Raw genomic sequence first — 13,850 nt, 5'->3', positions numbered from 1 at the left:
CCTTTATATCTTCAGTTATGCATATTTAATGGTATAGCCTAATTCACCTCTCTGATAATCACACACACACACACATGCAGATATAAAGACAACAGAATGACAGTGTAGGCTAATGCATGACTGTTGTTGCTAGAAGCTCTATCATGCCTGTGGATACCATGGGTGTATTGGTGGATATACTTTCTCTTGTCCTTCCCACGGGTGAGCTGTCTGTGACCCCTACACAGCTGCCTAGCAGCTGTGACCTCAGACAGCAACATATCTATGTGGCTTACATGCACAAGAAGTATAAAACTAGATTAATCTCATTTTGAAAGCATAAAACAACAACAACAGTATACATGGATTCATAGTGGAAGTAATTATGGGGTACAGGTTTCTTTTAAAAGTTGAGGGAACACATGAAGCTGGAAAAACTCAGTCAGCCTGTTTGGAATATGCAAATAAGGCTTTCAAATATGTCTTCTCCTGTAACTTCTCATCATACCCCTGCACAGTCCATCCGCATATGATAATGTTTTTTTTCTTTTGTGTTTTGTTTAAAGAGCGACTTCATATATGCATGCATGCGTCATCTGTTCATATAATGATATATTACATTTAATTCATGTAAAACACCTGAATTTCAACGGCATTGATCATATCTGTTAGACAGTGTATAACATAATGTAGCGTTTCCACAAAAAAAAAAAAAAAAAAAAAAAAAAACTTTCATGTTTTTATTTAACAAACATATGTGTCTGTTATGTTGGACATCCCCTGCATCCCCCAGACATCTAGTGGTGACTGTAACCCGTAGTAGAAAACCAAGCACTTATTTTTGCAAAACGAATGCGAAAATATTTCCCGAGTTTTTCCTCATAGGCAATAGTACCAGAATTTTCCTCCAAATTATTATTTTATGGTTTATCTTTTAGGAATTATTACTGTAATGAAAACCCAAAATATATCTTTTAAATAACATACATATCAACAACAGACTTTATTCAATATATGGCGCTTGAAACATCGCTGTGCCTGAAAATGATACTGCCTGCAAGTCTATGTAAGGGTAACACAGGTGGACGAGAACACGCAGCCTTGATCTCGCGAGAACACACGACAGTTGAATTTGAAAACAGGCGGTAGTGTTGCGACAAGAAAAACAGAAAAGGTAAGATTTTCTGAACTTTCATCAATGTGAATGCATTTGTATCGTACGTTCATACTTCAGTGTAATTATATGATATGCTATAAAGTGTGTCAAGGGTGTTTCATCCCTCAGGACTTAGCCGGATAAACTATGTTGTTAGTTACGTTCCCTTTTCTTGAGGGAGTTTGAACGAGGTGGGGCTTTGGTTAGCTGTTAGCTAATGAGGCTCTGGAGACAAACAGGCGTTAGCATTTTTATTCTGGTTAAAGTGTTACTGAAAGCTAGATGCCTACAAGGAGCGCTGGAGTGATGCTTAAACTTTGTTTTCTGCGAAGGAAACATGACTGCAGATAACGAAATGGACATCAAGGAGGCGTTTCAGCGCGCCCAGAAAGGCCACAATAACAAGGCAAAGCTGGTGGCGAGCCTGAAGAGCCGCTACAACAAGGTAATGTCACATATTTCATATATGCCATAAGTTTATATATCACAAGACCCCTACTCGCATCTTTACACCAGTGTCTTCTCGATATTTATTTAAGTAAATTTTGACATAGTTAATTTTGAGTTTAATATGTTCTTTTCTTTGGAGCATATCCAAGACCCCTCTAGGGGCAATACATCTTAGTCACCTTTCTCACCCCTAATGACTTTGCATTCTTGAATTTTGTCTGTACTGAAAAAAGATGTTCAAAATATTACACACATCAGTGTTTTCCTTTAGTTTGTGAAGGGTTTGGGTAGACATCAACTCGTCAACACAGATATGAAAAGAAAAGTCCAATATCATCCTGCTTTAATAGAAACTGGATAACTTGAATAAAACACCAGCACCACCATTACCTATAAAAAAAATTGTGTGGGAAACTATTTTGTTCTACCACTTTGTTTATTTACCATATGCCATGAATACGCATTTTTAATATCAGATAACTACATTTCTCATATTTATGCAAAAGTAAACTTTTGTTTCTCTTGTTTGCATCCCCTTGTCTATGTTGATGACAACTTCGTTCCTGCAACTCCAGCTTGAGGACAAAACACTGTTCCACGATGAGTTTGTCCATTATCTGAAGTACACCATGATTGTGTACAAGCGTGAGCCCTGTGTTGAAAATGTCATTGACTTTGTGGCAAAGTTTGCCACAAGTTTTCAGTCTCCACCTAAACCAGAGGGGGAAGAAGAGCAGGAAGAGCAGGAAGAGCAGGAAGAGGAGGAGGAGGAGGAAGAAGAAGAAGAACCTGAGGATCATCCATTTCTGAGTTTTATTTTCAATTTCTTGCTGGAGGTAAAGGCATTACATAAACATGTCATTGCTTTGTTTCAGTTGAATAATCATGAAAGGGCAATTTTGTAACAAGTAAATTAATATTTACCTTGTCTTAATTCCTTAATAACTTAATTGTTTATCTGTCTTTTCTTCCATTTATTCTACCCTCCCAGTCTCATAAAGCCAATAGCCATGCGGTGCGTTTCCGTGCCTGCCAGCTGATCAACAAATTGCTGGGCAGCATGGCAGAAAACGCCCAGATTGATGATGACCTGTTTGATCGTATTCACCAAGCCATGCTTGTCCGTGTCACTGACAAGTTTCCCAATGTAAGGATTCAGGCTGCCTTGGCAATGACCCGCCTGCAGCAGCCAAAAGATCCTGACTGTCCCACAATCAATGGTTTGTCTTTTCATGTTATTCTCTGTTTTTTAAAAGAGTAAACTATCAAAGTAGCTTTTGTGTTTGTTTTCTCTGTTTTTCTCTATAACTCTCACTGTTTCTTTCCACTGTTTAGCCTTCATGTTGATTCTAGAAAATGATTCAAATGCGGAGGTACGACGTGCTGTTCTCTCATGCATCGCAATGTCTCCGTTAACCCTTCCTAAAGTACTCAAACGCACCAGAGACATTAAAGAGAATGTTCGAAAGTTAGCCTACCAGGTACGCACATATTCATTTAAATAATCACATATGACAAGCACATAAATAGAAAAGTAAAGTCTTGATATGACTGAATTCTGTGGATAACACCATCATTGTTTTCTGTTGTCATCTTTGTCTTGTTTTTTTTTTTTTTTTCTTGATTTAAGGTTCTAGCAGACAGGGTCCACATTAAAGCGCTGACTATTGCTCAAAGAGTTGGTCTGCTGCAGCAGGGTCTTCATGACACCTCAGGTAACGGCAGTTGTGTGAATGTGTGACTTTATGTTTGTCAGTGCCAAAAGCTATAATAAAGTTCACATTTGTAGAATTATTGCATTGTGTATTTTGTTTGACCTGTAGAAGTGGTGAGGGAGGTGGTGTGCTCTCGTCTTTTGCCGGCTTGGCTGGGCCGGCTGGAGGGGGGTGCGATAGAACTGCTCCACAGACTTGATGTGGAGAACTGTGCTCAAACAGCTCTGGACACACTCAAAGCCATATTCAAAGGCACACCTCCTGAAGAACTGTTGCAAAACAGAGTACAACTCGACAACAGGTACCCTTACCCTTACACAGTCTCTTGCAGCTGAAATCAATACAGTTCCTGCATTTGGAGATTAAATATGTTTCCAACAGGAAGGTGATCCCAGAGGACTCATTGACCTGTGAGAATGTGCTATATTGGAGAGCTCTGTGTGAGTTCATCAAGGCTAAAGGAGATGACGGAGAGGAAATGCTTGAGCAGGTGTTACCAGATGTTGCCACTTATGCTGACTACCTCTTTGGGTGAGAGAAGTGACAAAGAGTCACTGAATTTTGTTATTTTCTTCTTGTCAGCTGTATTTTTGTCCATGTGGACTAAACCGACTTTTGACATGTTTTAATTGGATGTAATTAGTTTGTCATGGTCAGCATTTTCAACACAACAGCTAACACAGCTGCCGCATTGGCTGTTTTTTAACTCTAGGTATCTGGAGGCATTTCCATTGTTCTCAGAGGACCTCTTTGTGTATGTAGCTGTGTTGCACTTTGTGAGGCTTCAGTAAAAGCTTGAAATGTGTGGCTAAATCATGGTTTGATTTTAACCTAATATGACTAACTGAATTAGTGTGGCATTTATATAGAATATTGAACAAGCAAATAACTTCTCTTGGTATAGTACCTCTGAAAAGGTGTGTTTTTATTCACAAAATCAAAGACAGATACCTTCAAAGTGGTTGTTATCAAGTTAACATCCCTAAGAGATTATGTACTGTAACTACTGCTCAGTCTAGCCTCAGACCCTCACACTTACGACACTCAACCGCCCTGCATTAACATTTCAGTCCTTACAGATCGAATTTTGCTTCTGATGTGTGATACCACAGTATTCATATACTGGTCACAGATGAAATAAAAACCTACAAGACCTTCTATCATTTTTAGTCAAAGCAGTTAACATATAAATACAATTTGTGTATCTTGCTTATTTGCTTAGAATCTTTGGGAAATATTTCTTTTTGAATTACTCACAAATTGCTTTTCATAGTCTTGACTATATAAAATCTCAGGATTTATGCTTCTTATGCATTTCTTTTACACTGCTCTGCTGTTCTTTTAAACTCTCAAATGTGTGTGAACCTATGGTTTGAAATGCTCCTTAAATATTTTGGCTTTCAGTGAGTGCTACAGGTGAAATGTAAGTGATCATGGAATATGTTAAATCAGTTTAAAAATAAGTGACCAGGTTTGTATGAATCACTCAACCACTGACTGTTAAAGCATTGCTAGTACTGTTTCTAAAAATGAGCTGTATTGAATTTGATGTATTTGTTTGTTACTTATTTGAGTTGTTCCACTATGACTTGGATACAGTAGCACAAAGGGTATTTTATCTTTGTCTCTGAATTATATAATCTGTCTGAGCTCAAGGAGCTGCTGTTACTTCTGAGTTGTATGACTCTGACTCTTTACCTTTGTAGCTACCTAAAGGCAGTGCCTGTCCTGTCAGAAGAACAGAGGGCCAACTTTAACCAGCTGGAGCTGGTCATGACCAAAGAGTTCATCTCACAGCAACTCATCCATCTCATTGGTTGTTTGGATACCAATGAAGAGGGCAGCAGGTAAGATGATGAATAGGTTTGTTTAGGAAGGTGGGTTAACCGGATATGAGAAATTGAATCATGTTCATAAATATGTGTGCACCTGCTTCTGCAGTTTCCTTTCAAAAGGTGAGAGCCTATATTGAAAATAGACTCTGAAACTTGCTGCATTGTGTGCCAGAAAACTCTCACTTTAGAAACTTTGGATATAAAGCCATTAGTCTTTCATGTCAGAAAAATATCATCACCACACAGTATTAATCTGCAATGATATCTGGAACATCAAGGAATGTCCAATCAGTGTGACATGAAGTGTGGCTTAAATTGCATGCATTGTGGTCCTCTAAAAAATGTTAAAGTCTGCATAAACAATGAAAGGTATAGAGCCATGAAGGGTGGAGTAGAAAAGGTGAAAAGGAACAGAAGGTAGTGTAACTGAGGAAAGGAGAAATACAGAGAAAACAGTGAGATGCTTAAAGGTCATAAGTAAGGGGACGGTGTAAACTCTCCCATTTGGAATAAAATCAGTATTTTGCATCACCTATTTAACAATTTGTCCAGAGACATCACAAGTAAGACCTTTTCTCTTAGGGATCAGTTAAAATGCCTTCAAGCACAATGTCTTCAAGGGAAATTTGAATATTTCTGCTTTCTTTTTTTAAAATATGTATTTCCAATACCATCCTATTGATTTCACCTCTTACTTGGGGTTGTACATGAAGTTGTGTTGAGCTGTAAACTAGTGGACACCTTTAAAGAGAGAATAATCTACAAAGAATTTGAATTAGTCATGTGGTCCCCTCTTTGACAAAAAGACAAAGTGAAGCCAAGACAGATGCTGTGTTTGATGTACCGTACTGTGCCAAATATATCACCTGAGCTGTTTTTCATTCTCACTTGGTCTTCTGTTGTATATTATTATAGGAAACGCATGTTGGCTGTACTGCAGGAGATGCTGGCTCTGCCTCAAACTCCTTTCTCCCTGGTGTCTTTGCTCACTGAAAAGCTCCTTACTCTCATCTCTGATGACCAGAAGCGCATACAGACTGTGAGGACACTCTTGATTCTCCATTTAATCCAAGTTATTTTTGAGAACTAAATATCAGTGCTCATATCAAAATCAGAACTGAAAATATGAGCTGAAAAATACATTATTCATTACGTTGTCATGCTATTCAAGCTATGTTGTTCTAGGTATCACAAAATTAAACAGATTATCCTTTTAGTGGTGTTTTCATTAGCACTGAGATCAGTGTTGAAATGAGCTGCCTTTGTGTTACTCAGGTGGCAGAAATCATCTCAGACGTCAGGGAGCCCATCATGGAGGTCAATCAGCCTGTGGATGAGAATAAGAGGCGGCGGCAGCAGGTCCAGGTGAGCAGCTCTGCCAAATGAATGATCCCAGGAGCAATATTTAGATCCTCTAATCCTCCCACTGTCCCTGTGTGTTTTTCTATAGATGAAAACTCCCACTTTAGAAAAAGTGAGATATGCTATTTAGGAGAAAAGTTACAACTGGAGAAATAAATTGAACTATGTTGAAATAGTCCATACACAGTAGACTAAATGTAGAGTTGTACTGCTTTCTTACTTTTCTCTCTAAATCTCTTTTGTCCTGCCCCGGTTTTTGTTCTATTTGCATTCGCTCTGTGTCAGTTTCTATTTGTCCATTCCTCAGTACCTTCAACTGGCAGATGGTTTGTATTTGGAAGCAAAGCATCAATTTAACAATTGAGGTGGAAGGTGTATATGTAGGCCAAGCTGGTCTTAGTCTGCTGTATCCAGGTCTAGTACCTTTTTAAAAATCGCACCACATTTGCTCTTATTTTTATTGTTTACCTTTATTGAGGCCACTTACGCTGTTTACTTAGTATAAAAATAGACAAACAGGGAATGTTGCATAGCTTTGGGTTTGTGCTATTATTGTTCCATTTTTAATTTTAATATATACTATAGGCTTAACAGTCTATGTAGATCAGTCTTTGCCCAGGTGTGCTTTTCACTTGCATCCCTCCTGTGCACCTGCTTTGCCCCTCCATCGCTCTGTTTCTCAGTAAGTAGTCTGCAGAGGACGGTATCTCGGCTCTAAGGCTCAGCTGTTGTTTTGCTGTTAGTGGAGGTGCAGCAAGCTGTCTCAGCAGTAAGAAATCCTCATGAGTGTATTTCAGCTCAGGAATGACATTTTCCTCTCTCTGCTTCCTCTCTATCCTATCTAGCTTGCAGAGGTGAAGGTGCATATCCTGGAGACCAAACAGGCACTGGAAGACTGTATCTCCACTCAGGAGTTCAACCGTGCAGCAGAGCTGAAGGACTCCATCTCTGAGCTGGAGAATCGAAGGAACCAGATCATCCAGGAAATTGCAGAGAGCAACCAGCCAGTGGACAAAGAGATGTGCAGTGAGAAGGTACAAAAATCAGCAGGAAACACTCACCCTGTATTTCTTATGTGATTTATTACAGTTTATCCTGAAAAGTTGAATAAGTGAATTTCTTGGAGGTGGGGTAGGAGATGTTTTCCTGGAGCATTTTTTACTATATTGCTTAAAATCCCCCTCACACCCTGATTACAACCAATTAATTAAATGCTTCAACACAAACATAAAAAATTTCTGTCACCTGTAGAACAGACAGGACTGAAAAAAAAAACCATCCAATCATTTTAACTGGCCCATCGAAATGATTGAATGGTGATATGTCTATCAAACTCAACTGCCATTTGTCCCTCCCCCCTCTGCGCGTAAGACTCTTCGTGTATGAATCGTGCGTTCTCAGAGGCTTGGAACACTTGTACAGGAAACAGAGCCAGAGCTTGGCTATATTTATTAGCTATATTAGGATGGAAAGTTCACCGGCAAACTGTTTTGTCACTAACATAAATCACTAGGGAATGTAACAGTAGCCAGATAGGTATGAACGGGGCTGTTTCTGTAGAGTGGGAGTGTTGGAGGAGACTGAATGAGGTACACATGGATCTGCGGGGTGGGGCCAGGGCTGGAGCCGGAGGAACTGATGCTGTGCAGCACTCGTAAACCCTCAGGAACAAGCATTGCGCGTGCCAGTACTCTGGATGCGTGGCTTCGGGGGGAAATCTGAAGACAGGGGTTTGGACTTTTGAATTGTGTATTTTTAAAATGTAGCTTGTTCGAACTGTTTTTCCAAGATCTCCTACCCTACCTTTAAGGAATAAACTGGACCAATGTAAGTTCATCAATATTTCTGTTTGTGGATTTCAGAACGATCCAGAGACTCTTCTGAGATGTCTGACAATGTGTGCAGAGCTGCTTAAACAGATGAATATCAAATCTCGAATTGGACCGACCATAAGTGCTTTAATGTCTTCATTGGTGTGTACCTAAACCCTACATCTGTTGATTAGCATCACATATATCAACATAAATGTTAGATGCTCATGTTGACTGTCAATACTACTCATCTATTCAACATAAATATTTTTTCTTTGAAAAACAAATGTGGAGTGTTGATGGTTTATTAATTTTAATATACAAGACTCCCATGTTGTAGTTGAGTGTTATGATTGCTGAAACTTTTAATTTGAATCGATTTAAGAACTGAAAACAACTTTTATCTATGTAGTATTGGATTTACAGAGAGTACCTTTGAATGGATTTTAAAGAAGAAGTTTGTGCTTCTGCCTAGTGCTGAGGTGTATCATTACTAATTACTGGCAAAGGGAATGTAACTTATGTACAGTATTTAAGGTAAATATTGACAGTGAAGTTTGGTTACAGCCTTTTTTTTTCTCCCCTTGTATCAGATCCTACCTAGTATTGCAAATGCACACCCTGGTGTCCGCAACATGGCAGTAGTGTGTCTGGGAACATGCACTCTGCACAGTAAGGACCTCGGAAAAACACACATGGTCCTGTTGCTACAGGTAATGTTAGATACATATATTGTACCAACCTAAAACAAACCTGTTGAATATCAAATCAGAATTGGGATTTCATTTAAAAAATGCACTTCATATATCTGAGATCTGTCGATTATTTTCAGCAGTTTTGCCAAATGAAAAGGTCATTTTCATTAAATATCAAGTAAAATATTTTTAGTAAATTCTAAACCTTGTAAATACATTCATGTCTTTTGGCGATACTTAAATTTGTGTGCTTCCAGATTGCTCAGCTAGATGAGGTAAAGATCCGTATCAGTGCTCTGCGGGCCATTATTGATTTGCTGCTGCTGTTCGGCTTCGAGCTGCTGTCCGACACAGCCGCCACTCAGACGGCCCCGCCCTCCCAGTCACCAGACAGACAGGAAGAGGACGCACCTTCGGCTGAGAAGGGGGATGCATCAGAGGGCACCACTCAGAGTGTACTCGTGATGTTATCAGAGTTTCTGGACAGTGAGGTGTGTGACCACATCTGGCGATGTACAGCTTTGGAAATAATAAAGAGTAATATCAAATAATGACAAACGCACTACAGTCATTGAATTTATTACTCACAGAGGAAAAAGCAGAGTGATCAAAGATCTGCAAAGCATTGGAGAAAATGCATTTCAACACCATGCCACAATGGTTCAATAGTAATCTCCAAAGATGTACATATATTACATGGTGTTCAAACGGTATATATGTTCTATGTGTTAAATTCTGTGTTTTTGTTTATTGTGTTGGTCCATTGTTCACAGGTGTCTGACCTGCGAACAGAAGCTGCTGAAGGCCTCTCCAAACTTATGTACACTGGGCGTATCTCAAGTGCTAAAATATTCTCCCGTCTCACTCTGCTGTGGTACAATCCAGTCACTGAAGATGACACCCGTCTGCGCCACTGCCTTGGCGTGTTCTTCCAACTCTATGCCTGCGAGAGCAGGTCATTCACACAAATTTACAGTGTTCATTCCACCTAACTATTGTTTTTTTTTGTCATGGTAAAATGTATGACTGGGACTGAACAATGTGCAGGAAAAAAATCATTGAGTGGTTATTTTGACAGTTTTAGTGGGAATGGTCATTGTTTCATAAAATGCATCTAGAGAATAAGTTGGAGTCTCTTTAGTGCACAATGATATAGTGCTGAACTGTGCTTTGTTTGTGAGGTTCTAATAAATTATATGTTAACTGCAGCTCTTATGATGTGAATGTTGCCCTCAGCCATAGTGCATTTACAGTTGTATTTCTGTTACTTGTTCAGCATTCCCATAAACTAATATGGAGTGTTGCTTTGTGTGTATTAGGGCCCATCAGGAGGTTGTGGAGGAGAGTTTCCTGCCAACTGTGCGGACTCTGATGAATGCCCCAGCCACCTCTCCACTTGCTGAGGTGGATATTAACAATGTGGTCGAGCTGCTGGTTGAACTGACCCGCCCAACTACACTTATTAAACCCTCAACCAACACAGAGGTAAGAAACACCAGCATCACACCGATGGGAACTCAAAAACCCCTCAGCAATCAGTCCATATTATCCCTGATGAGACATTTTTTTTGTGTACTTGTGATTTAGTGGCTCCATTGGGTTTTTCATCATATTGCTTTTGCTCCACTGATCATATTAATTTTTTGAACACAAGTAAAGTCTGCCCTTTCATTTTCAATAATAATATGTAGAATTATATGCGCTCAGAATTATAATATGCAGAATTCAGTACCCCATACATATTAATTGTTTTATTGGGTATGTGCCTGCATGCATCTGTCAGGAGGTGTGTGTCCATGATTACTTGGCGGTGCGTATGTGTGGGGAGATGCTGAAGGACCCTACAGCCCCTGAGGTGCGTCTCTATGCCAAGACTCTCAGCAATCTGGAACTCAGCAGAGACGAGACTGTCAGGAAGGACCTGCAGACCCTGATGCAGGAGCTTGTACAGGTACATGTAGGCATATAAACACACAGCTGTTTTAATACTTTCTACATAGCTATGATAAGTATTCATTCTGATATTCATTTGTGTTTGCCTGTATTTATCTTCAGGTTGTGAAGGATCGTGTCTGTCTGCGTGCCCTGGAGAAGATGCTTTTACAGCTTGTGGATTCTAGAGAACAAGCGGAGCTTCTCAGTGCCAGCGCATTACAGCCACTTGACGTCAATGCAGATGGTAAACATGCTAAAGCAATCTGTACAGAAGAAAACTGCGTCCCGCTAAGCCGTAGTAATTGAAATGTTGCCTCTTCAGTGCTTACGTCTGACTAGATTTACAATACATGTAAAGTTTGCGGTGCCTGTAAACGAGGCTTGATGTAAAAGGATTATCTCTTAGTACCTGAAGTGGATTAATTTACGGCTCACTTCATCTTACTCAGCGCCTGTCAGTATGAGCACATCAAGCAAACACGGAGGCATAAAATATAAAAGCTGTCTTCTTTTTTTTCCACAGAAGCTGCAACAGATGATCCATCTAAATCTGCCAAGAGAGCCAAAGAGGTAATGCACATTCTGTACACCCATCCAAAACTACAGATGCCTATGGCAGCTCGGTTTTTATGACCTCTTATGTATCTGAGACAAGGGCCCTGTCATGAACATCCATCCCCAAATTTGTCTTGAGTCATCATTTGTGATCAGACCCTGCTTTCCCTCTCTGTATGCAAATAAACAAAGACTACCCGTAGCTTTAAGGTTCAATGTTTTGTTGCCTGTTACTGCATGAGGCTAAGCTTTGAATCAGTCAATATACGAAGTGTCTATAACAACTTTGACCTATCTTGTTCATCAGCTATCAACATGTTCCAGCACATTATAGCAGTAATATCCATATTCTTTTAAACCTGATGCTGTTGCCATGCTGAGTTACCAGATGGCATAAGATGAGTTTTCAGTCTTCAGTCCTCTTAAATGGATTCATTTTCATGCAGCTAAAAGAAGGTATACAATGCAGACCTTTTAAATCAGGGTGCCCACAGATCCTTAAAAAGTCTTGCCTAAATTAAGGCCTTAGTATCCTAGAAATTGATGATTAATCCTTAAAGGGTACCTGTAATGAATTTCAGTGCTAGCTATGTCAAAAGATCATGTATAATACTAGTGGTTCCATCAGGAAACTTGTGTCATAGCCCGTCAAGTACATACAAGTACTAAGTCACTGCTCAGTCAGGCATGGTCAGAGACAGGTTGCCTCCTTCACGGGGCTGTTCCAGCTCCGGTAGTGACGCACACTTGTTGTATTGTCTAGCTGGGATATGATGGACTGGTCACTGACCCCATGCTGCAGATGCCAGTCTAAGATGACACATTATCAGTGCTGGGTCACGTCTCTAGGACGATGGCGGGGTGCAAAGGTTACGGCTGCACAAACACCAAACGCAAACTCGTGTTTTCCACTCAATCTCGCTCACTGACTGCTGCTTGTTTATTCACACTCATCACCCAGACACAACGATGGTATTTAACTTACAGCCGGCAATGGCTGCTTCCCACAGGTTCTGCCCCTACCTGTAATTCACATAATACAAAGGTGGTGCATTTATGGCAAGTTTTTTTTTTTTTTTTTTTAATTTATTTACTGAATTTGCACCTCTCTGGCATGTAAGTACAGTTATTATTATAAGCATGATCGGTACAGGTACACTTTAAATCTGGACCTCAAAGCCCAGGTGTTGGCTCAGTTTAGTGATGTTACATGACTGTTTATGTGCACAGGCCAGAGGAAGTCGGCACAGCCAAAGGGGGCAGGAAGCCCAGCAGGAGGGCGGGAGTCATCAGAAGAGAGGTGTGTATTCCGTCAGCACAGCGAACAGACAGCATTTGTTACCTTTACTGTAATTTTTATTCTGATCTTGTTTTCTTTGTCCTGGCTACAGTGATGGAGAAAATGTCCCAGAGTCAGTTCATGTGGTTCGTTCATCACGGAGGACCAAGGCTGCAGCTCTAGAGAAGACAAAGATGGACCTGAGTACCCTCATCAACCAGGACGTGGCCTGAGAATCCTTTCATAGAATGGGTTGTTGGGTCGTAAATGGAAACTAAGTTACTGTTTATTTTACACAGTCGTTAAATTCTAACTGTGAAATACACCTTAGTGGAAGTACTTCTACTTGTCTTTTAACTTTCAATAAAAATGACCTAAATGTAACAGAACTGTTTTAGTTTCCCCTTTTAAACGACATAACCTTCGCATGTAATAAAAAATCTCTAAACATTTCTGTGTATCAAGTTTTATTTGAATTCTTCTTGTAAAAACTATAAAAGTAACCTTGCCATCACTATGAAAACAAAGACATGGAACCACAAAAGTAGTAAATCAATGAACTCAAATTTGCTTTTAAGTAGATTTTTTTTGAGTCATTATTAGATGAGTTTGGGTCTGTAGTGCTGCATTATGTAATAATTTACAATATGTAATAATTTTTCACCCTTTATGTAATACTGCCACATTTTGTAATAAAATTCTAAAGCACATTTTGTAAAAACTTATTACATATTGAAACGATGATTACAAAATGCAGTTGTGGCACTTTTTTTTAAAGGAAATGGAATAATTTGGTGCATTATGTAATAAACCATAGAAATATTGAAATTGATGCCTTAACCCTTAGGTACCCCTCTGGCATTTTTGTACATTTCCCTCTTTTTTTGCAGTGTTATTACATAATGGGGTGAAAAATTATTACATATTGCACTGTTATTACATAATGCGGTGCTACAGGGTCATCTGTGAACAGTAGTGACATGTCCCCATGTGTGTCCTCAACACACAGCCAGTAGAATTTCTATCTTTTTCCACAGCTTTTAATTTACAAAGACAGTCTTACCTTTATCCTCTGACT

At 39.5% G+C, this 13,850-nt stretch overlaps 1 protein-coding gene across 2 annotated transcripts; it reads left to right on the top strand.

Moving 5' to 3' along the window:
• Positions 1 to 1,113: 1,113 nt before the first annotated feature.
• Positions 1,114 to 13,224, top strand: ncapg (non-SMC condensin I complex, subunit G). 2 transcript variants are annotated; one of them, XM_030149742.1, is made up of 23 exons: positions 1,114 to 1,153; positions 1,468 to 1,580; positions 2,161 to 2,421; positions 2,577 to 2,805; positions 2,921 to 3,066; positions 3,216 to 3,300; positions 3,409 to 3,601; positions 3,682 to 3,831; positions 5,007 to 5,147; positions 6,051 to 6,174; positions 6,411 to 6,500; positions 7,343 to 7,531; positions 8,360 to 8,470; positions 8,902 to 9,021; positions 9,261 to 9,494; positions 9,777 to 9,958; positions 10,323 to 10,488; positions 10,787 to 10,954; positions 11,059 to 11,182; positions 11,462 to 11,508; position 11,977; positions 12,724 to 12,793; positions 12,885 to 13,224. In XM_030149742.1, the coding sequence occupies exons 2-23, from the start codon at positions 1,473 to 1,475 to the stop codon at positions 13,003 to 13,005; spliced, it is 3,060 nt and encodes a 1,019-aa protein (XP_030005602.1). In that variant the 5' UTR covers positions 1,114 to 1,153; positions 1,468 to 1,472; the 3' UTR covers positions 13,006 to 13,224. The 2 variants fall into 2 exon arrangements, with proteins under 2 accessions (XP_030005602.1, XP_030005592.1); XM_030149732.1 differs by lacking the exon at position 11,977.
• Positions 13,225 to 13,850: the final 626 nt, after the last annotated feature.

The sequence above is a fragment of the Sphaeramia orbicularis genome, chromosome 1, assembly GCF_902148855.1.
Source record: "Sphaeramia orbicularis chromosome 1, fSphaOr1.1, whole genome shotgun sequence".
Classification (NCBI taxonomy): domain Eukaryota; kingdom Metazoa; phylum Chordata; class Actinopteri; order Kurtiformes; family Apogonidae; genus Sphaeramia; species Sphaeramia orbicularis.
Note: the sequence above shows the minus strand (reverse complement) of the source record. Positions and strands in the feature narration are given on the sequence as shown.

Coding starts and splice junctions, on each gene's coding strand:
- ncapg (XM_030149742.1), top strand. CDS start 1,473: ATGACTGCAGATAACGAAATGGACATCAAGGAGGCGTTTCAGCGCGCC. Junction 3,602..3,681: donor AGAGTACAACTCGACAACAG/GTACCCTTACCC, acceptor TGTTTCCAACAG/GAAGGTGATCCCAGAGGACT. Junction 12,794..12,884: donor CGGGAGTCATCAGAAGAGAG/GTGTGTATTCCG, acceptor TCCTGGCTACAG/TGATGGAGAAAATGTCCCAG.